This window comes from Lepidochelys olivacea (assembly GCF_965140295.1).
Source record: "Lepidochelys olivacea isolate rLepOli2 genome assembly, chromosome: 3".
In the NCBI taxonomy this organism is placed as follows: Eukaryota; Metazoa; Chordata; order Testudines; family Cheloniidae; genus Lepidochelys; species Lepidochelys olivacea.
This window is the reverse complement of record NC_140413.1, coordinates 191992411-192016814: the sequence shown is the minus strand read 5'-3', so window position 1 is coordinate 192016814 and position 24404 is coordinate 191992411. Positions and strand designations below refer to the sequence as shown.

Here is a 24404-nt window from a genome sequence, read left to right as displayed (position 1 = left end):
GGAGACACTTAGATCCTGATCTTACAGTTACATGCTTGACTTTACACATAGGAGTAGTTTCACTGACTTCAACAGGACAACTTGTTGAATGTCAAGCATGTGAATAGCTGTTAGCAAGATAAGAACCTAGGCATTAAAAATATGCCCCCCAAAAAAGTTTTAGGGGAAAACCCACTATAAGAAAACCCCCTTATGGAACAGTTCTTTATCCTATTGATTTTTAAACAGAAAATGATAACCTTCCTATGGAAACTTTGAAATATACTGTAGAGTTCAATAAAGAATTCTATCCCTGCTGCAGAAGTCTATAGGGTGGTTCAAAAAAAACCTAAGAAAGGACAGAATTCTCTATTCATTCTATAGATCTTAAAATAACCCTATGACATTTCTAAAGTGGCCTGTCGGTTTAGGTCCCAGTTCCTCAAAGTACTTAAGCACATATCTAACTTTTAATCATGTGACTTCAATGGGACTACTCAAATACTTAGGTTTAGGACCTCACTGAACTGAGGCTCTATTCTCTAAGATTTCCAGGAACTTTCTGTAAGGGTAAATCCATAGGTGTTCAGAAAAGGAGAGTTCTGTTTATTGCTGAAGTTCTAAAGGGACGAGGAAGTGAAAAAAACTTCTGTAATCCTGTTTTTTAAGAAGACTAAAGTTGTGCTATGGGACACCATAATTTTCAATATACCATACCGGAAGTTCTCTTCTACTTCAAACATTTAGAGCCAGATTTCACCACCATACTGCATAGCACCTTATTCTAGAGGCAAGTCTGCTTTATTTTAAAGTGGATTTTGCAGTACAATATAGACATGATGGAATTACACCAAGGATCAGGTTGGCTTGCAGAGTTCTTTACTGTCTAAAGACCAAACATGAACATTTATTCTTCAGTCATTGTTTCATTACAACAGGGCTCCCTCCAATGAGTATCCAAAGGCCTCAGCAAAATATTCATTATTATTTTGGGGCACTTAAAATGCTGTATAATAAACATGCCATACCATGTCATGTCATTACCTCTAACATGTCACTAACACTAATGCCACCAAAAGTGAAAATACTGGAAAATTGTGGGTGGGTGTGTGGTTATATTCTCTCTCTTTTAAAACAAAAAATCCACACCTTTCCATTATTTAGGTTTCAGCCACCTCACCTCATGTCTCATTACAGCTAAAAAGTAGATAGCAACCAAACAGAATTAGAAAAGATGAATGATTCCATCTGGAACTGAATAGTGTTGGTTCTGTTTAAAATTCCCTCCTTTTTTGCAATGCCCTCTGATCCACATACGCACACTGATATGCAGCATAGGGAATAACAGGAGCACACTCCTCTGAAGTCATATTAAAAGGCAGGTATCTTTGACTTACCACAGAGCAGGTTACTTCACTCTCTTGCCCTTGAGCTGGTTTATTATGCTCTTCATATCTTTTCAGCTCAGCTTCTAGCTCCACAATTGTCTTCTGCAAGGCCTCCTTGTCCTTCTTTGACTGCCAAATGAACTTGTCGTACTCATTCTGGATCCTCCTTTCCTTTTTGCAATTTGGACACTCTGGAACTTGGTGTGTCTCGGCTGATAGTCCTTCTGATGCTACCTTTGAAGATGGCAAATCTAACCTGGATTTGTTTTCCAGTTTAATCTCTCTAGTACTATGAAAAGGCACCACTAAAGTGTTTGAGCGAGCCTTGAGGTATCGACTGTGGTCTGTTGTTACTTTACTTTTATCTACAGCAGTAACAGACTGGATGGGTGCTGAAATCTTCTCCGATGGCTTCTCCACCTGAGGCAGGTTGATTTTCTGCCCCCGGATGTCTCTGGAAACATCTAGGTTTGATACATGATCCTTGCAGCTTTTGTACATAGATCTGGAGGGGGTACTGAGACTGAAGTGAATAGGAGGAAAGGAAGTCTGCAGCTGTGGGACCCATTTTTAATTGTATTACTTTCTCAAAAAATAATAGTTAAGAAACAAAACAGCATGATTTTTTATCAAAGCATAGTTAACTCGTAGTAATTTTTGTTGTTGCATTCTCCAATCTCCATTTGTAAGCACAGAACAATAAATAAGATCTCTAAGTATTGAATTAGGGAGATATTCCTAAGGAGGTTACTACCATGGGGTTAAGCCTTTAGCATTCATAAATCTCAAAGTATTTTATTAAGTAAAGTAAGCATTATTATTCTCGTTTTACAAATAAGGATACTGATACACAGGGAAGCTGAGTGACTTGCTCAAATTTACATATCAAGTTAGTATCTGGATCAAGAATAAAACCAAGTTATAGAAATTTCAGAAACTCCTAAGTGACTTGCAATCATAAATCATTTAAGCGCTTTTGAAAATACCACTCCAGCTCTCCTGGTTCTCCAAGTAGGACACCAACCACTGAACCACTCTGCCTACCATGAAGTTAAACAGGAATTTAGCTGTAGTAAGGAATGACTAAGAAATGCAGGATTTGTCAGGTACAGAATTCTTCCCTAGATTATCTCTCAATGTATTGTGGAATTCAGTGCCAGTACTATATAAATAATCTACTTACCAGGTTAAAATTCTCATTTGCAGACTCTCTACTTACAGTTGTATTCCAAGTTTTAAAAATTATGGCCTCATTCTCAATTACTTTGCACCTTGTGTAATCATTCAGACCCATCCATAGCCGTAATAATGGCACATAACTCTTATACAGTGCTTTTCATCCACAGATCTCAAAGCATTAGAGCCAATTCATCCCCGTGCTAGTGCTCAGTCAGGGGGAAGCCAATGCACCTTCCCTATTCTGGGGTTCTTGGGGGTTAGATCAAGTCAAACACAGTTTACAGCAGCCTTATGCGTTGCAAGTTAGGGCAACCCAACTGCAGTGGCCCACACAGGAGCTGTGCCACCCAAGAACAGCTGGAGTCATGACCACCTCACCTCAATCTGCACCCAACTTGCTTCAGGCACCAAAGGCTCCTGGATATTCCTTGTGGAAGTCCCTATAGCTGCTTTATTTCCCCTTTGTGCCATCATGGCAGAAAAAAAGGGGCCACAGGGCAGGGATGAACTCCCTCTGTGAGTGCAAAGTGGGTGTAAAATGCTACCATTCTGATTTGATATTGTTTTATAGTCATTTTACACAGGTGTAAATGGCTATCCACAGTGCAGAGCTCTGGAGAAATCAGACCTTCCTAGTAATTTTAAAGTAACACTGTCTGCCTGAAATCTAGTCCATTTAGAACAAATGAATTCAATGTACAGTCATTTCAGTTACTGGACTACACCTGCCCCGGAATCCCCTTGACAATTCTGTGATTTTTAAAATCACATTTTATCATCTTTTTTCTTTCCCCTGATGCTATATGAAAACCACCCACAAAAAGCAGAACCTGACTAGCTATACAAGGAAATAGTGAAAGACTGTACATCAAGTGCTGTCAAATGCACAAAGTAATCAAGCTGGAAGAAAGATTTTGCTATAATAATCTTTGGTGCTAACTAAAATAATAGCAGGTAAAAAGTTTTCAGACAGAAGTGAGATTTTTTTCAAGCAGATAGTGTCCCTCTAAGAGGTATAAATAGGACTGGGAAAAGGGAGTGAAATAACTGGCTGACAAAGATTCCAACCTCAGCCAAAATAGCACACCAAAACATAAAAACGGCAGAAACAGTAAGCCTTGTAGCCCTTTCCAGATTAATAGATCAAAGGAATAAAAGGAGTATGGGGGAAAAAAACTAATTTTTTTGAAGTGCAGATAATTACGGAAATACTAGCGTTCCAAGATGAAAGAAGAAGAGCCACATAAGAGAGACAAATAGAAGTGTCAAAAGAATTTTTACACACGCTTACTTAACCTGTGTAGTTTTCCACCACCTTCAACTTGGTCTTAACCTTACAGGGCTGATTCTGCTATCATTTGCACTAATATAATTCAGGAATAATTTCACTGAAGTCAACAGCATTACACTCAAGTAAATCCTGTGCAAGTAACAGGTAAAAACCAGGCCCAAAGTTTTAAGCACCAGGGAGTACAGAAAACATGTTCAACTTGAATGCAGTTGTAACTGGTCTAGTACACAAACGCTTTGGCTTTTACCTTTCTTGCATTTGTAGTCTCAAATAATCCACTTTTTTTCCTGGGATTCTTCTGAGCAGAAAGTGCACAGAGTGTCTTCAATTAAAACAGAAATAGCAGAAGATCAACAAAGCTTTTCACCAGACTAATACAAACAAACCTGTTTTATTGTACCAGTTTATATGTTTTTTTCCATAGATAAGATCCTCTACTAGTAAAATTGGTAAAAGACATTTCATAAAGCACTTTGAGTTCTGAACTGAAATACAAAAGTCTGATCCACTTTATGTAAAGAGTAACCCTTTCATACAGGCCACATTGCAGAGACTGACTGACATTTGAAAAGTGTTCTAATTCACCAGGAAGGTAGGTTCAGAAAGCTTCACACATATCCCTTCACCACAGTTTTGAAATGAGGTTCAGCTAAATCAATTACATGTACAGCTTTTATTTTTGTACATGTTGTTACTGTCACTCTTATCAACATAATTAAATTAATACAATAGGACTGCATTGCATCAATGGTTTTCAATTATTATAAATCTGAGTTTGAGAAATTTAATTGACACCCAAGGTCTAAGCTTTTAACCCTGGGTAAAAAAAATATACCACTGATATACCATCCTTCCCTCAACCACAACACACCTCCTGCAATTTAAAGGGGTATTTGTGCACTGTTTAGTGTGCATTATATTTAATTGTAATATATTGTCAAGCAAGATAATGCAATGAAAAAAATTAAATGTGACTTATGGGTATGGCTGATTGCATACCAGAAAAAGCTATTTGTTGAATAAATTAGTTGATGGATAGTGGCGAAAATGATGAAGTGAAATATGTGTGAAGGCTGTTCAATTAGCTTGGTTCACTAGCAGCTCTTGCTTTTGTCACACTTAGCCCTGGTCTACACTAGGACTTTAGGTCGAATTTAGCAACGTTAAATCGATTTAAACCTGCACCCGTCCACACAGTGAAGCCCTTTATTTCGACTTAAAGGGCTCTTAAAATCGATTTCCTTACTCCACCCCTGACAAGTGGATTAGCGCTTAAATCGACGTTCCCAGCTCGAATTTGGGGTACTGTGGACACAATTCGATGGTATTAGCCTCCGGGAGCTATCCCAGAGTGCTCCATTCTGACCGCTCTGGACAGCACTCTCAACTCAGATGCACTGGCCAGGTAGACAGGAAAAGAACCGCAAACTTTTGAATCTCATTTCCTGTTTGGCCAGCGTGGCAAGCTGCAGGTGACCATGCAGAGCTCATCAGCACAGGTGACCATGATGGAGTCCCAGAATCGCAAAAGAGCTCCAGCATGGACCGAACGGGAGGTACGGGATCTGATCGCTGTTTGGGGAGAGGAATCCGTGCTATCAGAACTCCGTTCCAGTTTTCGAAATGCCAAAACCTTTGTGAAAATCTCCCAGGGCATGAAGGACAGAGGCCATAACAGGGACCCGAAGCAGTGCCACGTGAAACTGAAGGAGCTGAGGCAAGCCTACCAGAAAACCAGAGAGGCGAACAGCCGCTCTGGGTCAGAGCCCCAAACATGCCGCTTCTATGATGAGCTGCATGCCATTTTAGGGGGTTCAGCCACCACTACCCCAGCCGTGTTGTTTGACTCCTTCAATGGAGATGGAGGCAATACGGAAGCAGGTTTTGGGGACGAAGAAGATGATGATGAGGAGGAGGTTGTAGATAGCTCACAGCAAGCAAGCGGAGAAACCGGTTTTCCCGACAGCCAGGAACTGTTTCTCACCCTAGACCTGGAGCCAGTACCCCCCGAACCCACCCAAGGCTGCCTCCTGGACCCAGCAGGCGGAGAAGGGACCTCTGGTGAGTGTACCTTTTAAAATGCTATACATGGTTTAAAAGCAAGCATGTGAAAGGATTACTTTGCCCTGGCATTTGCGGTTCTCCTAGATGTAGTCCTAAAGCCTTTGCAAAAGGTTTCTGGGGAGGGCAGCCTTATTTCGTCCTTCATGGTAGGACACTTTATCACTCCAGGCCAGTAACACATACTCGGGAATCACTGTAGAACAAAGCATTGCAGTGTATGTTTGCTGGCATTCAACCAAAATCCGTTCTTTATCTCTCTGTGTTATCCTCAGGAGAGTGAGATATCATTCATGGTCACCTGGTTGAAATAGAGTGCTTTTCTTCAGGGACACTCAGTATAGCCCATTCCTGCTGGGCTGTTTGCCTGTGGCTGAACAGAAATGTTCGCCGCTGTTAGCCACAGGGAGGGGGGAAGGTTGAGGGGGTAGTAACGCGGTGGGAGGAGGCAAAATGCAACCTTGTAACGAAAGCACATGTGCTATGTATGTAATGTTAACAGCAAGGTTTACCCTGAAAGAGTGTAGCGACTGTTTTATAAAATGTGTCTTTTTAAATACCGCTGTCCCTTTTTTTTTCCTCCACCACCTGCATGTGTTTCAATGATCACAGGATCTTCTCCTTCCCAGAGGCTAGTGAAGCTTAGAAAGAAAAAAAAAATGCACTCGCGATGAAATGTTCTCCGAGCTCATGCTGTCCTCCCACACTGACAGAGCACAGACGAATGCGTGGAGGCAAATAATGTCAGAGTGCAGGAAAGCACAAAATGACCGGGAGGAGAGGTGGACGGCTGAAGAGAGTAAGTGGCGGGCTGAAGACAGGGCTGAAGCTCAAATGTGGCGGCAGCGTGATGAGAGGAGGCAGGATTCAATGCTGAGGCTGCTGCAGGACCAAACCAGAATGCTCCAGTGTATGGTTGAGCTGCAGCAAAGGCAGCTGGAGCACAGACTGCCACTGCTGCCCCTCTGTAACCAACCGCCCTCCTCCCCAAGTTCCATAGCCTCCACACCCAGACGCCCAAGAACGCGGTGGGGGGGCCTCCGGCCAACCAGCCACTCCACCACAGAGGATTGCCCAAAAAAAAGAAGGCTGTCATTCAATAAATTTTAAAGTTGTAAACTTTTAAAGTGCTGTGCTTAAAGTGCTGTGTGGCATTTTCCTTCCCTCCTCCACCACCCCTCCTGGGATACCTTGGTAATCATCTCCCTATTTGTGTGATGAATGAATAACGAATGCATGACTGTGAAGCAGCAATGACTTTATTGCCTCTGCAAGCGGTGATTAAAGGGAGGAGGGGAGGGTGGTTAGCTTACAGGGAAGTAGAGTGAACCAAGGGGCGGGGGGTTTCATCAAGGAGAAACAAACAGAACTTTCACACCGTAGCCTGGCCAGTCATGAAACTGGTTTTCAAAGCTTCTCTGATGCGTACCGCGCCCTCCTGTGCTCTTTTAACCGCCCTGGTGTCTGGCTGCGCGTAACCAGCAGCTAGGCGATTTGCCTCAGCCTCCCACCCCGCCATAAACGTCTCCCCCTTACTCTCACAGATATTGTGGAGCACACAGCAAGCAGTAATACCAGTGGGAATATTGGTTTCGCTGAGGTCTAAGCGAGTCAGTAAACTGCGCCAGCGCGCCTTTAAACGTCCAAATGCACATTCTACCACCATTCTGCACTTGCTCAGCCTGTAGGGAATAGCTCCTGACTACTGTCCAAGCTGCCTGTGTACGGCTTCATGAGCCATGGCATTAAGGGGTAGGCTGGGTCCCCAAGGATAGATATAGGCATTTCAATATCCCCAACAGTTATTTTCTGGTCTGGGAATAAAGTCCCTTCCTGCAGCTTTTGAAACAGACCAGAGTTCCTGAAGATGCGAGCGTCATGCACCTTTCCCGGCCATCCCACGTTGATGTTGGTGAAATGTCCCTTGTGATCCACCAGAGCTTGCAGCACTATCGAAAAGTACCCCTTGCGGTTTATGTACTCGCCGGCTTGGTGCTCTGGTGCGAAGATAGGGATATGGTTCCGTCTATAGCCCCACCACAGTTAGGGAATCCCATTGCAGCAAAGCCATCCACTATGACCTGCACATTTCCCAGGGTCACTACCCTTGATATCAGCAGATCTTTGATTGCGTGAGCTACTTGCATCACAGCAGCCCCCACAGTAGATTTGCCCACTCCAAATTGATTCCCAACTGACCGGTAGCTGTCTGGCGTTGCAAGCTTCCACAGGGCTATCGCCACTCGCTTCTCAACTGTGAGGGCTGCTCTCATCCTGGTATTCATGCGCTTCAGGGCAGGGGAAAGCAAGTCACAAAGTTCCATGAAAGTGCCCTTACACATGCGAAAGTTTCACGGCCACTGGGAATCGTCCCAGACCTGCAACACTATGCGGTCCCACCAGTCTGTGCTTGTTTCCCGAGCCCAGAATCGGCGTTCCACAGCATGAACCTGCCCCATTAGCACCATGATGCATGCATTGGCAGGGCCCATGCTTTCAGAGAAATCTGTGTCCATGTCCTGATCACTCACGGGACCGCGCTGACGTCGCCTCCTCGCCCGGTATCGCGTTGCCATGTTCTGGTGCTGCATATACTGCTGGATAATGCGTGTGGTGGTTGATGTGCTCCTAATTGCCAAAATGAGCTGAGCGGCCTCCATGCTTGCCTTGGTATGGCGTCCGCACAGAAAAAAGGCGCGGAACGATTGTCTGCCGTTGCTCTGACGGAGGGAGGGGCGACTGACGACACGGCTTACAGGGTTGGCTTCAGGGAGCTAAAATCAACAAAGGGTGTGCCTGTACATCAAGGAGTATTTCAGGCAGGACTGCATGGAGGGTTCCAATAAGAAATGGTGCACCAAAGTTATCGTTGTTATTGGAACAAGGAGGTTAGCCTGGCCTCTGATTGATACATGGCTAGATTAACCTCGCTGCGCCTTCTCTGTGACTGACTGCAGTGTGATCTAGACAGGGGAGGAGGAAAATGAGTACAAAACAAATCTGGTCTATTTCTTGTTCTGACCCACTCCATCTATCCTTTACATCTTTGGCTGGCAGCAGACGGTGCAGAAGGACTGCATGCCATCCACATCTCATGGCTGCTTGGCAGAAGATGGTACAGTACGACTGCTAGCCATCTTCATCTCTTGCCTGCCTGGCATAAGATGGTACAATACGACTGCTAGCAATCCTCATCTCTTGCCTGCCTGGCAGAAGATGGTACAGTACGACTGCTAGCAGTCCGTATCGCCTGCCCGCTCACCATAAGACGGTTCAATAGGACTGCAGGACTAAAGAGAATGACCTGGTCAAGTCACTCCAAATTTAGTCCCTGCGCCCATGTCTGCCCAGGCGCTCCCAGCCGACGTGGCCAGGAGCACCTCGGACACGACGAGGACGACTACCAGTCGTATTGCACCGTCTGCTGCCAGAAGGCAATGGGTTGCTGCTACTGTGCAGCAAAGCCGTACCGCGTCTGCCAGCACCCAGGAGACATAGGGTGACGGTTACCTGAGCGGGCTCCATGCTTGCCGTGGTATGGCATCTGCACAGGTAACTCAGGAAAAAAGGCGCGAAAGGATTGTCTGCCCTTGCTTTCACGGGGGGAGGGAGGGTGGGAACGGGGTCCTGACGATATGTACCCAGAACCACCCGCGACAATGTTTTAGCCCCATCAGGCATTGGGATATCAACCCAGAATTCCAATGGGCAGCGGAGACTGCGGGAACTGTGGGATAGCTACCCACAGTGCAACGCTCCGGAAGTCGACGCTTGCCTCGGTACTGTGGAAGCGCTCCGCCGAGTTAATGCACTTAATGCACTTAGAGCATTTTCTGTGGGGACACACACACTCGAATATATAAAACCGATTTCAAAAAAACCGACTTCTATAAATTCGACCTAATTTCGTAGTGTAGACATACCCTTAGCTGGCTTCCCTCCACTTTTTCTTTCCCCTCCCTATTAGGTTCTGATGTCTTTTTCCCCAAAGTAGTTGTTTTCAGTGTCTGCTTCTTTTTTTCCTTCTCTTTCCTTATTCCTCTCTTGCCGTCTCTACACTGTGTTCTCTGCCTCTCTCTCCCTTTTCCCTCCGATTTCTCCAGACACCATCTAAATCATAGGCACTGATTCCACGGGTGCTTCGGGGCTTAAGCACCCATGGGGAAAACACAGGGGGTTCTCAGCACCAATCAGCTGGCAGAAGGCACTTGGGGGAGGGAGGAGAGCAGCGAGCGGGTGGGGGGCATCAGGGAGGAGGTGGGAAGAGATGGAGTGACAGAGGGGCCTCGAAAGGGCGGAGCAGGAACGGAAAGAGGCAGAGCAAGGGCAGGGCCTCGGGGGAGGGGTGGGAGGCAGCACAGCAAGGGCAGGGCCTCGGAGGCGGAAAGAGGCAGAGCGGGGGTGGCTTGGGGAAAGAGGTGGAGCAGGGGCAGAGGCCTTGGGGTGGAATACTCACCAGGAAAAATAAAAAAAAGTCAGCCCCCATGCTTGAAATACCTTACCTCTCTTATCATAGCCCATCTCATCCCCCCACTCTTGCAAACCCTCAAACATCTCCATGCATCCACCCATATTCTCACCTAAAGGGCTTGGAAATATTACCAGACACCTACTAGTCAGACTTGCTAGTTACTGGCCTGTACAAAAGATGAATGGGTAGGAATTGGCCAGGGGTAATACTGAGGTAAGAGACCAATCTCCCCACTGCTGCCAGGAAAGAGGAGGATGCTGGAATTTCTACCAAGATGCTGTCCCTGGCCCCCTCTTTCATATCAGTCTCTAGCTACTAGATGACAGATAAATGTAAAACTCTCTGAAAGTCCTTGATTAGGTGGGGTCTCCACTACTCTAATATATCTTTGTTTTTGAGTAATCCCTCTCAGTGAATAGCCCCATTGCCTGCTTTGGCTCAGAGTTCCCAAGCAACATTAGGGTGAAGTGGACCTTAATTCTTGCCACTTTCACAACTGCCTACAGGATTCTGAATAGCAACAGACACAACTGACAAGACTATTTAGTTTTTTCGGTGCTGCATCTTGGGAAAGCTTTGAGCAACAGCAGAAACACTGCATTTGGACTGTCCATTTGCAGACTTAGGAAGACAGCACTGCATCAGTTTACATGCTGCTCATGTTTATAATGGTTAGAAATTTGAGGCCTGATTCAACTCTTGTTTATGCTATTTTAAATCAGAAATAAGGTCATTGGTAGTCAGTGTCAGACTAGTGGGGGGGGGGGGGGGGAGGAAGACCCACATTTTTTGTAAATGAAAATTTACTTTCCACAGAAATTGATCAGAAAGCTTCACCATGAGCACATGGATTTTTAAGATCTGCTGCAAATCACTGCCAAGAAAAAAAAATTATACCTGGTAAGCGCTATCTTGCATTGAGGTGGTTTTCATAGCTTGACTTTTCATACACTCCACTCTACTAGCAAAACTCCATGCCCATAGGAAATGATGAAGAGCAATAGCCAGGAGAGCTGAAAACAAAGAACTGTGTGAGCTTCGATGTTGTTGGTAAACATATTTTACGATACTTCAGTGGGATTTTCAGTCACTTATGAACTTTTCAAATCCCACCAATAATTCTGATGCACAAGGAATTACATGCAATATCCCCATTAAAAATAACAGCAGTAGTATTCATGAGTAGGGCCCTACCAAATTCACTGTCCATTTTGGTCAATTTCACAGTTGTAGGATTTAAAAAATAAACTTCATGGTTTCAGCTATTTAAATCTAAAACTTCACAGTGCTGTAATTGTAGGGGTCCTGACCCAAAAAGGAGTTGTGGGGGGCTCACGGGGTGGGGGCTTGTGGTACTGCTACCCTTACTTCTGTGCTGTTGCTGGCAGCCACACGCCCTTTAGAGCTGGGCAGGTAGAGAGCCGTGACTGCTGGCTGGGGTCCCATCTCTGAAGGCAGAGCCGCTGCCAGCAGCAGCGCAGAAGTAAGGATGGCATGGTATGGTATTGCCACCCTCGAGTCAGCAGGCGCCACTCTCCGGCCACTCAGCTCTGATGGCAGCAGCGCAGAAGGAAGGGTGGCATGGCATGGTATGGTATTGTCACCCTTACTTCTGCACTGCTGCTGGCGGAACGCAGCCTTCCGAGCTGGGCACCCGGCCAACAACCACCATTCTCCGGCTGCCCAGCTCTGAAGGCAGCGCAGAAGTAAGGCCGGCAAGACCACAACACAAATGAAGCCCCAAGCTAGCAGAGGCCTCTAGGCACTACCATAATATAAGCTAAATAATAGACCCTGCTGCCTCTAGGAATGAAGTGAAAAGACTTGATATGCCTTTGGAAGCATCAGTATCTTTTCCACAGACTTTATTAAAAATGGATTATTAAAATGTTTTGTTTAAATGTTTGACCTTTCTGGCCTGTACAATATCACAAACTGAAACAGACAAGATTTCAATGCCAAAATCCATTGCCACTGCTGGGAGAATATATTAAAAAAAACAAAACAAAAAACCCACACACACTTACAGGACAATCTAAAATATCATTTTAAAATGCTACGAGGATAGATTGCTTCAACATCTAGCCCTGCTGAAAACAAACACAACAGACCATCTGCCAGAAAGAACATTGATCAAAAATGATGAGCCAAATTCACTGCTGGAGTAAGTGGGTGCAGTCTCATTTATTTCAATGAACTTAGCCAATGTTTCTGTATGTTATAAATTGTTGAGATGACACATGGTGCAGACTGTTGCGGGGTGAATGAGATCAAAAACACTGACATTATTAGAGTGCTCTCACTGAGAGTAATATATCAATTTCAGCACATATATATTTATAGACTCAAAACCCAAGAATGTGGCAGCTATTCACTTGGGTCAGTATAGTTTAAAGGAAAAGATAGGATATTTTTACAATGATAAGAAAAATATATGGCCACTATTGCCAGTTTAAGGGACTCTGTTAGAACAATTTCTCTCTATCTAATTTGCCTTATAATTACACTAAATCCTACAATGATTGCTCTCATTTAAGTATTTACTGAATCTGCATTCCTTTGATGATTTTTTGTTTGGTTGTTTTTTTGTGTTTAGAAACCTCCTCTACACTGATTTCTAGATAACCCCTTACAGATTCTAGAAAGTGCGGGGCAAATTTCCATAACTGCGGGCAGATGCCTATTGCCCTCTGTAACAGGACTATCACGGTTCCCTCCCCACTCTGAACTCTAGGGTACAGATGTGGGGACCCACATGAAAGAACCCCAAAGCTTATTTCTACCAGTTTAGGTTAAAAAATTTTCCCAAGGCACAAATCCTTCCTTGTCCTTGTATGGGTACTGCTGCCACTACAAGTGAGTTAGACAAAGATTCAGGAAAAGGACTGCTTGGAGTTCCTGTTTCCCTAAAATAGCCCCTCAAGACAGTTCACCCCCTTTCCTGGGGAAGCTTGAGAATAATCTACCAACCAAATAGGTAAACCAGATTCTTAAAAAACAGAACTTTATTATAAAGGGAAAAAAAGTAAAAGAAGCACCTCTGTAAAAATCAGGATGGAAGGTAACTTTACAGGGTAATCAGATTCAAAACACAGAGGATTCCCCTCTAGGCAAAACTTTAAAATTAAAAAAAAAAACAGGGACAAACCTCCCTCTTAGCACAGGGAAAATTCACAAGTTGAAAACAAGTAGTAATCTAACGCGCTCTGCCTTATTTACCTACTCTTTTTGCAATACTGAGACTCACTTTAGGATGGTTTATAAGAGAAGGAGTTTTCTGACCTGGTACTTCTCTGCTTTCCAAGAGAACACACAAACAAAGCCTTCCTCTCCCCCCCCCCCCCCACAGATTTGAAAGTATCTTCTTTCCCCATTGGTCAGGTGCCAACCAGGTTATTTGAGCTTCTTAACCCCTTACAGGTAAGGAGGAATTCTAGGCTTCCCTTAGCTGTATGGTTATGCCAAGGACCCATTTCACTTCTAAGTTACCATCCTATGTTACTAGGGCCCAGATCTGCAAAGGTACTTAGGTGCCTACATCTGGAGTTTAAGTTCCATTTTTAGGCACCACTGTGATCCATAAAAAAAAAAAATCTCTCACCCACCTCCTAATCCTGTAGGTATCTGCACTGCAATTAAACACCTGCAGGTGGCCCAGGTCAGCTGACTTGGGCTCACAGGGCTCAGGCTGTAAAACTGTGGTATAGACATTAGGGCTCAGGCCAAAGCTCGGGTTTTGAGACCCTCCCACCTTGCGGGTCCCAGAGCTCAAGCGCCCGCCCAAGCCTGAATGTCTACACTGCAATTTTGCAGCCCTGTAGCCCGAGCCCACCAAGCCTGGGTCAGCTAACACAGGCCAGCTACAGGTGCTTAATTTCAGTGTAGACATACCTATATTTCTGCTGTAAAAGTTTCCCAGGCACCTATATTTCTTCCTCTGCTGCTTCACTTTAGACATCCAGACGCCTCTCTCACACCTAAGCCCTACTACAATCCACAAACCTGGGGAAGATAGGTGTTCCTCCACGTATCTTTCCCAAGGGCCCCAGTCCAGTGTGCAGTCTCTGAGTACCCCCAACTTCACACAAAACAGACATGAGGGGAAAGGGCTCCTTCATAGCCCAGTGGCTAGGGTACCAGCCCCAAATGTGGGAGACCCCAGTTCTTTTACTACCTCTGGCAGGGGAGAAGGGAGTTCAGCTAGGGCTTTCTACTTCTCAAGTGAGTGCTCCAACTACTGAACAGCCTGAATTGGGGGTGGGGGGGAGATGCTCTCAATCTCTTTTGTTGAAGCTTTTTCACTTTAACTGAATAATTAAATCTTAACACTCCAGCGTAAAGCCCCTATTCAGAGCAGGCAGAGGGAGGAATTGAACTGGGGGACTGGCCTATTTTCTGGGTGAGTGCCCTAACCATTGAGCTACAGGCTAGTAGAGAGGACTCCTTCCCAGCTATTATGTGTGGAGTTAAGCAAGCACCTAACTCCATCTCCCAAGAAACAGCTTAGGCGTCTATGCCACCTGACCCTAGGAGAGGGGTTCCAGCTGTGAATCGCAAGCGGAGATAAGCACCTCCCTGTAGCCTGGACTTCAGCACCTAATTCCACGAGACGGGTGGGCTTAGCAAGCACAAACACACCTCTCACTGACATCTCCCATTGGCTAGCTGAGGCAGCTCCCCTCCTAACATGCTGGTTTTGTGGCTCACAGTCTAACCCCCCTCTCTCTCCCCATTCATTGTACAGGGAACCTAATTTGTGGATTCCATTGTTATTACAGTGATTTCCTAGACACCTACAAGTTCAGTGCTGTATCACCTAAATCGCTTTGGGGATCCAAGCCTCGCTGTTTGGTGGTATATTTATTCTATACAGGGAACAGCAGGGAGAGCATTCAATATCCTGTCTCTGAATAGGAGAAAGGACCATAGCTACATGCCCTAAGCACAAGGACTGTAGGGGAACCTGACCTGGAAGGAAGTCTAGCTGTGGCTAATTAGGAAATTCCCCAGAACATTATAAGTGTGCTTAGAGTTTGGCCTGTGCTGCTCTCTTGGTGTAGGAAGCAGGTTATGCTAGTTGACACCTCCCCCCAAATATACCACTACAGGAAAGCTATATTTATGAGGACATTTGTTAATGTCACTGATAACATCTGATGAAGTGGGTTATAGCCAACAAAATCTTATGCCCAAATACATTTGTTAGTCTAAGGTGCCGCAAGGACTCCTTGTTGTTTTTGCTGATAACAGAGAGACAATTAAGACGGGTTTGGGGGGGGGTTGGTGGTTGAGTGGGGAAAATGCTAAATATTTGGCTAGCAAATAGACATGTTTCCGCTTAAACAGAGTTTCTAAAATGTAGACAGCTTTCTGGTGGGCTACTCAGTTATTTCTTTGGCTAATTTAACTTAGAAGCCACACTGATAAAATCCTTTTGGGTTCCTAATTTAAAACTGCCAAAACCTGGCCCTGTTGCCTGCTTGGTGTGGGGCCCAGACCTGCTCTGTGACTATAATGCGTCTAGCAGTCCCTGAAGAGGCCTCACTCACCCTGGCATTGCTCTGTGGCTGTCACAATCTGTCCCTTTTGGAGCAGGAGGGGTGCGGAGTCGGTAACTCCGCTGTTAACTCTTGACAAGTCTCATGATATTTGGTGTTTTTCTTGAAGCCCCAGCTTCCAGAGTCACGTAATTAGGTGACGACATCAGCTCTGATGGGGGCGGGGGAAGTCATGGAAAAAGCTTGAAAACTTGACCCCTATGAACTCTAAAGTCTCAAAACCAGCAGGCCAATATAAAAAAAATCTAAATTGTATTTTTTTTTTTAAAAAAAAATTATGATTTTTAGGCCAATGTCATCATGATCCTTGAAGGGTGGGGTTAACAATGCTCTAACTCTGCCCCACCTCTCAGCAAGAGGCTGTATGTGGACAGTGCTCCTAATTTGGGGAGTGGTGGCTAATCTCCAAAGCTGGGTAACAGCCTCCTTTAAAGGAGTCATGTGCTCCTTAATCTCCAATTACTCCAGCTGTCACCCAGGAAAGGGACAGAAATTATCAGGGTTTAAAAGGAATCACGAGAATGGATGACATAAACGCAAACTATGGCCCCGGCCCATAAAAGGAAACAAGACTATCTAGGGAAAGGACCACTCATGTGGGGATCTGACTGCTGCTTATCTTTCTCTGCCATGGCAGCTTAACAGAGTTGCTGTAGTAACCCCAAGGGCATTGTATGGAAAAGAGGGAGTGAGTGACAGGCCACACTGGTATTGGGAGGAGCCAACACTCTTCTCTGAGGGATTCCAGCTGCTCTACACCTCTCCCAAACAGTTCAGGATTAGTGAAGCTAATGTAGAGCTGGGTTATATGGTAGTAAATCCTCACAAAATTCTACTTACCCATCCTGTCCAGATGGAATAATTTTTGTTTTACTGAGTGAGTGAAATGTTAGTTTTTCACTACCATCATGGTACGGGTGGCTGGGTGTAGGGTGACCAGATGTCCCTATGTTATAGGGACAGTTCCGATATTTGGGGATTTTTCTTCTATAGGTGTATTACCCCTCTACCCCATACTGATTTTTCACACTTGCTGGGTGACTTCTGCCTTCACTGATAAATCTCATCACAATTTTGCCAGGCTGATGTGCCTCCCTACTCTCATGAAATCACTGGCTAGGATTTAGCCCTCTGGCTGCAGGAAGTCTCTTGTTTGTCTTTGACTGGGTAGTGAAATACTTGATTTTACCTGTTAGGTAGGGTTTAGGAAGTTGTGGGGCTGGTACCACACCACACTATGGTTTGTCTGACTACTGACAGGGTGGCCTATTATATGAAATGTTTTTCTAGGGGGCTAATGTCTGCATTACAAAAAAATACAACCACAACAACTGCAGTGATACTAATTAGCCTGCAGAGGCAAAGGACTGAATGAACATGGAGGCTGAACTGTCCACTCACGGACTACTCATTCTGGGTCAGGACTGAGGTACATAGGCAAGGCCGTATGGTGAAACTTACACTGCAGCAACTCTGTTCTACCTGTTGTGTGGATCAAACTGGCACCATTCACAACACTAAAAGTCACTCTAAAAACACCTCAAATATACTTTGGATAAGCTTGCAAGTCAAAATCCTCCTGAGTAAAATATGATCACACCTGTACGGACATGTTTTCAGATAAATCAAAAGTTATTTTGTTTTCCACCCTAGTTATAAACCCCTGCACTCTGGGGATTATAACAGAAAGGTTGACAGACATTACTACTGCCAAACGAATGGCATCACTAGAATATGATACTAATATGATAAGACTGAAACTTGATAACAGTGTGACTTTCATGCATTAGAATGAGAATACTGTTACTATCATGTACATCTAACTTAAAACACCAACAGCCAAACTGACAATTTCCACTTCATTTTTACGGAAAGGTCCATGTAGCAAGGTGACCACTCACTAGCACGGCACCTCCTGCTGGTCATCTTGGGAATTAGCTCTTCCAGCCCAGAGCACCCTCTGCAGGCCGGTGTCTCACCTGCCTTAGGGTCCCCCTGTCCCTCCTGGACCCCAGTGCCCTTTTACCTTGAGGTGCTGCCCCCTGGCAGTGCCCCACATTCTGGGTCTCCCCTCCCCAGGGAACCCCCAACCCTCTATCCCCACCTTGCCTCAGTGGCTACTGCCAGTCACCATCTAGCCCCCGGTCACTGGGGCAGACTGCAACCTGTAAACCACTCAACATCAGCAAGGGGGGTTAGGACCTGCTGCCTTTGCCTATTCCCAGGCTGTATCTCTGCAGCCCCAGTACCTTTGATAGGCCTTCAACAAGGCCTGCAGCCTGGGGGTTTACCAGGCTGGCGCTTCCCAGCTCCCTTTGCCCCTCCCCAGCACTGCTCCAGTTCAGGTACCTTTCTCTCAGGCAGCTAGCCCTTCTCCCTCCAGGGCTAGAAAGAGACTTTTCCCAGCTTCTGCCCCACAGCCCTCTTATAAGGGCCAGCTGGGTCCTGATTAAGACAGCCAAACCTGTGGTCAGCTACACAGTCAGCTTCCCCTAGCTGTTCTTAATCACTTTTCCCAGTCACAGCCCCCTCCAGGGCTGCTTTAACTCCTTCAGGGCTGGAGCGGGGTGACCACCCCGCTACAGTCCACAAAAAATGCTTCACATGAGAAGAGGCACTGATCTATTTATAGTCAAAACAGCTGGTTTTTACACTCCAGGTCATGGCCTCAGGACTGCTCCAACTCCCGTTTGTGCCTGAATAGTCTGTGTACAGAGTTACCTTGTGAAGCGCTGAAATGTGTAGCCTCTTTCCCAAACAGCGATATTGTTGGGTTATTTTTTTTTCACCTTGTACAAACACCTTTTATATGAACACAGCTTTAATGCTGACCTTTTCCCATTTGGACAGGGTCCGTTGCCTCTTTGGTAGGATCAGAGTTTCACACCCTGTCTTGGCTTGCTTTGAAAAACAAAAAGTACAGAAGAAGCTTTTCACCATCTAGTCCACAGCTGCTTTCCCCTCCATATCCTTCCTGAAACACACATTAAACTAAACAAATCATACAATAAGCAAAGGCCTCCAGCTAAAGCTAGTTCATCCAGATAATATGCCAGCTCATCATGTATATACTGATAGGCATGCTATAGGATTCTGCTCTAATCACCCATACACCAAGCTACTGCAAACACATTTTCTATTACTTCTGCTTGTGTAGTTACCAATGTATAACACTGCAATGAACACCTTTCTATAGTCATTCTGCAACAAACACATGCTTTGAAGTCCTTAGATGGAGTACACTGTAAAAGCAAAGCACTGTACATGGTTATTATTAAAATGCAATATCTATGTTAATGTAAATGTACATTAATGTACTTTTAAAGAAAGTCTAAAACATTAATATAGTTTGCATATGAACATTTAAAATATTTCCACTGTAAAGAAGATCTATAAAAATTCTGAAAACTAGGTCTGCCGTTGCAATATTCACCTTTTTTCATTTTCTCTTTATTTGTTCTCAAAGATGAAAAAGCTAATATCATATTAATTTTTAAAAGGATTTTATTAGTACATTAAAACATTTACTCTAACGAGGATTCACATCCAGAAACAATCTTAACTGAGAAGTTCCAAATTTCTGCACACTTAAATTTTCTTAACTGTAATGTTCTTTCATGGCTATTTTTACATGTTGGAAACAAATTAGCAAACATTTTGTGAGAAAGTATAAGAGATGTATATATAAATTTTCAATTTCGTTTCATGGTTACTTATTTCTCTTTGAAGCAATTTCATTTACAGTTGCCATTCTGAAACCTCTGTCCTGATACCAGAGTCATCCCTATGTTGAGAACCAACAAATATTAGGGGCTTTGCAGCTCAGCTTCTCAGTGGAGGAGACATAGATTCTCAATAGATTCTAAATTTAACTTGTTTTATTTACACACATACACCAGTCCTGGAACAGAGGTGGTAAAACAGCATGCAGGGCAATCCCTTCCTTCAGGAATCTTAATCCAACACCAGTGCCCAGTTCCCGGGAAGCAACTTTGACTCAAGAATAGACTAATCAGAGACCAAAGAAGAGAACAAACTCTCGTGCTGCTCACACAGCTCCCTCTCCAAGGACCACTGTCTATACATAGAACCCTGCATAACCCAAATCGAACAATAATACATCATGTCTTCCAAGTCTAAACATTCACCTACATGTTAAGGAAAAAAACTTGGAAGACTTGTAATACTGCCAGTCAGTGATGACCGCTATAACAAGAAGTTATTAAATTCCGTGGGCCAAATCCTGTCCTGAAATGAAATGGGATTGCATTGCGTATGTCGGGAAAGAATTTGGCCCTGTTTGTGATGTATTTTTCACACACTGGACCAACCACACACGCATGACTTACTTGTTTTATATTAAGGGACACTAGAAGTCTAAATACTAAAATGGGTGAACTTGACTGTCTGGCTTTAATTGAGGATACTGATATAACAGGCATCATGGAAACTTGGTGGAATGAGGATAATCAATGGGACACAGTAATAAAAGGGTACAAAATACATAGGAATGACAGAGTAGGTCACATGGTGGGGAGTGGCACTATGTGTGAAAGAAAGAATAGGGTCAAATAAAGTAAAAATCTTAAATGAATCAAACTGTACCATAGGATCTCTATGGACAGAAAGTCCATGCTTGAACAATAACAGTATAGCAGTAGGAATATACTACTGACCATCTGACCAGCCTGGTGACAGTGACTGTGAAATGCTCAGATAGATTAGAGAGGCTACAAAGGCAGAAAACCCAGTAATAAAGAGAAATTTCAACTACCCTCATATTGATTGGCTATATGTCATTTCAGGAAGGGATGCAGAGATAAAATTTCTCAACCAATTAATGACAGCTTTTGGAACAGTTTTTCCTGAAATCTACAAGAAGAGAGACAATTCTTGATTTAGTCCTAAGTGGAGCATAGGATCTGTCCAAGAGGTGAATATAGCTGAACGACCAGGTAATAGCGACCATAATGTAATTAAATGTAACATCCTGGAGGGGGAGGGGGGAAGAGACCCACCACAGTAACATTTAACTTCAAAAAGGGGAACTACACAAAAATGAGGAAGCTAGTTATACAAAAATTAAAAGGAAGGGTGAAATGTCTGCAAACTGCATGGAGATTACTTAAAAATACAATAATAGAGGCTCAAATTAAATGTATACCCCAAATTAAAAAACAACAACCATAAGACGACAAAAAAGTGCCATCAGGGCTAAACTGTTAAGAGGCAAGAAGAGATCCTTTAAAAACTGGAAGTCAATTACTAATGAGTAAAATACAGAAAGGAGCATAAATTCTGGCAAATCAAGTATAATTAGGCAGGCGAAAAAAGAATTAGAAAAGCATCTAGGAAAAGATACAGAAATGAACACCAAAACATTTTTTTAAATACATCAGAAGTAGGAAGCCTGACAAGGACAATAAAGCCTCTGGACAATAAAGATGCTAAAGGAACACTCAAGGTCATTGAAGACAAGCTAAATGAATTCTTTGCATCAGTTTTCACTGCAGAAGATGTGAGGGAGATCCCCACACCCAAGCCATTCTTTTTCTGTGACAAATCTGAGGAACTGTCCCAGATTGAGGTGTCAGAGATGGTTTAGGTCCAAATTGATAAATTAAACTGTAATAAGTCACTAGGACCAGATGGTATCACCCAAAAGTTCTGAAAGAACTCAAATATGAAATTGAAGAACTAACTGCGGAATGTAACCTATCACTTAAATCAGCGTAGATACCGGATGACAGGAGGATCGCTAACATAAATCCAATTTTTATAAAAGGTTCCAGAGGTGATCCTGACAATTACAGGCCAGTAAACCTAACTTCAGTACCAGGCAAACTGGTTGAAATTATAGTAAAGAACAGAATTACCAGACACATAGATAAACGTGATATGTTGGGGGAGAGTCAACACTGGTGAGGCATGATTTCCCTTAGCAAAAGCAATCTATTAGAATTCTTTGAGGGTGTCAACAAGCATGTGGACAAGGTTGATCCAGTCAATAATGACAGGTTTCAGAGCAGCAGCCATGTTAGTCTGTATCCACAAAAAGAACAAGAGTACTTGTGGCACCTTAGAGACTAACAGTTTTACTAGAACATAAGCTTTCATGGACTACAGCCCACTTCATCGGATGCACAGAATGGAAAATATAGTAAGTGTATATATATATACACACACACACACACGCACATATACAGACAAGGTGGAAGTTGCCATACAAACTGTGAGAGGCTAATTAATTAAGATGAACTATTATCATCAGGAGAAAAAAAACTTTTGTAGTGACAATCAAGATGGCCCATTTAGACAATTGACAAGAAGGTGTGAGGATACTTAACATGGGGAAATAGATTCAATATGTGTAATGACCCAGCCACTCCCAGGCTATATTCAAACCCAAGTTAATGGTATCTAGTTTGCATATTAATTCAAGCTCAGCAGTTTCTCGTTGGAGTCTGTTTTTGAAGCTTTTCTGTTGCAAAATTGCCACCCTTAAATCTTTTACTGAGTGGCCAGAGAGGTTGAAGTGCTCTCCTACCGGTTTTTGAATGTTATGATTCCTGATGTCAGATTTGTGTCCATTTATTCTTTTGTGTAGAGACTGTCCGGTTTGGCCAATGTACATGGCAGAGGGGCATTGGTGGCACATGATCGCATACCTAGATGTGCAGGTGAACGAGCCCCTGATGGCGTGGCTAATGTGATTAGGTCCTATGATGGTGTCACTTGAATAAATATGTGTGTCCACATATTTATTCAAGTGACACCATCATATAGAATTATGTACAAAATAACCTGCATTCAAAAATAAAACAATGTAAAATTTTAGAGCCTGCAAGTCCACTCAGTCCTAATTCTTGTTCAGCCAATCGCTCAGACAAACAAGTTTCTTTACCTTTGCAGGAGATAATGCTGCCTGCTTCTTGTTTACAATGTCACGTGAAAGTGAGAACAGGCATTCTCATGGTACTGTTGTAACTGGCGTTGCAAAATATTTACGTGCCAGATGCACTAAAGATTCAGATGTCCCTTCATGCTTCAACTACCATTCCAGGGGACATGCATCCATGCTGATGACAGGTTCTGCTCAATAACAATCCAAAGCAGTACAGACTGACACATGTTCATTTTCATTATCTAAGTCAGATGCCACCAGCAGAAGATTGATTTCCTTTTTTGGTGGTTTGGGTTTTGTAGTTTCCGCATCGAAGTGTTGCTCTTTTAAGAATTCTGAAAGCATACTGCACACCTCATCCCTCTCAGATTTTGGAAGGCACTTCAGATTCTTAAGCCTTGAATCGAGTGCTGTAGCTATCTTTAGAAATCTCACATTGGTACTATGATGGGGTTGGGACTCACCACCGCAGCGCTTCCTGCTGTTCACTCTGGGAATTAGCTCAGTTCATGCAGAGCGCCCTCTGCCGGTGGTGTCCTGTCCGTCTCTCACCCTGGATTGGCGTCTCGACCCGCGTTGCTCCCAGCTTGCGGCGTCCTCTTCAGGGCACTTCCCTCTGGCCGTGCCCACTGCTCTGGTCTCACCCCCTTCCGGGGGTTTGGTGTTATCAGCAGTCTTTCTCTTTGCCCCAGCCACAATGGCCAACCACACCCCAAAGTCTAACCGCTTTTGACAGGGGTCTGGTGCAGTCTGTGATGGCTACTCCAAAAGGCGACATGGAAGTGCAAAGGGGAAAGGGGGGACCCAGGCCAGCCCTCTACTCTGGGTCCCGACTCAGGGACCCTTTGGCAGCAGCCTTCCTGCCTGTCCTCCTTCTCTCCCTTTGTCCGTCTCTCTCCCTGGGCTGTTTCCCCTTCGGCCCCTTTGCACCGGCTAGGCCCTTTTTCTCAGGGCCCCCAGCCTGGCAGGTACTGAGCGGGAGTTCCCTTCTGCTCCTCCCCGCCTGCCCAGCACTGCGCTGTCCCTGGTGCTAGTCTCCTCACACAGGGGACAGACCTTCACCCTCTGAAGGCCTGGGAGAGACTACCTGCTCCCTTCCTGGGCACCTATATAGGGGCTGGCCTAGCCCTGATTGGCTGGCTGTAATACTGGCCCTGATTGGCTCTCTAACAGGCCCTCCCTGATCGGCTGCGCAAGGCGGCAGCCACTCTGGCATGGGGGTAGGCACTGCCCCACCACAGTACCTTCCTTGTGTTTTGTGAAATCTGCAGTGAAAGTGTTCTTAAAATGAACAACATGTGCTGGGTCATTATCTGAGACTACTATAACATGACATATATGGCAGAATGCGGGTAAAACAGAGCAGGAGACATACAATTCTCTCTCAAGGAGTTCAGTCACAAATTTAATTAACGCATTAATTTTTTAACAAGCGTCATCAGCATGGAAGCATGTCCTCTGGAATGATGGCCAAAGCATGAAAAGGCATACGAATGTTTAGCATATCTGGCATGTAAATACCTTGCAATGCCGGCTACAAAAGTGCCATGAAAATGCCTGTTCTCACTTTCTG

The 24404-nt window shown here is 44.3% G+C and overlaps 1 protein-coding gene across 2 annotated transcripts in view; it reads right to left on the bottom strand.

Annotated features, from left to right (window-relative positions):
- Positions 1 to 18788, bottom strand: part of LOC311517567 (uncharacterized protein) — a 55410-nt gene extending 36622 nt beyond the window's left edge. The window contains exons 1-4 of one of the 2 annotated variants that reach the window (XM_084622505.1): positions 18760 to 18788; positions 11267 to 11382; positions 4085 to 4159; positions 1377 to 1922 (exon numbers count right to left, since the gene is read on the bottom strand). In XM_084622505.1, coding sequence (XP_084478631.1) covers positions 1377 to 1922; positions 4085 to 4159; positions 11267 to 11382; positions 18760 to 18769 — 747 coding nt within the window. In that variant the 5' untranslated portion in view covers positions 18770 to 18788. Of the gene's footprint in view, positions 1 to 1376; positions 1923 to 4084; positions 4160 to 11266; positions 11383 to 18759 lie in introns of those variants that run through there. The other variant, XM_084622506.1, reaches the window with a different exon arrangement.
- Positions 18789 to 24404: the final 5616 nt, after the last annotated feature.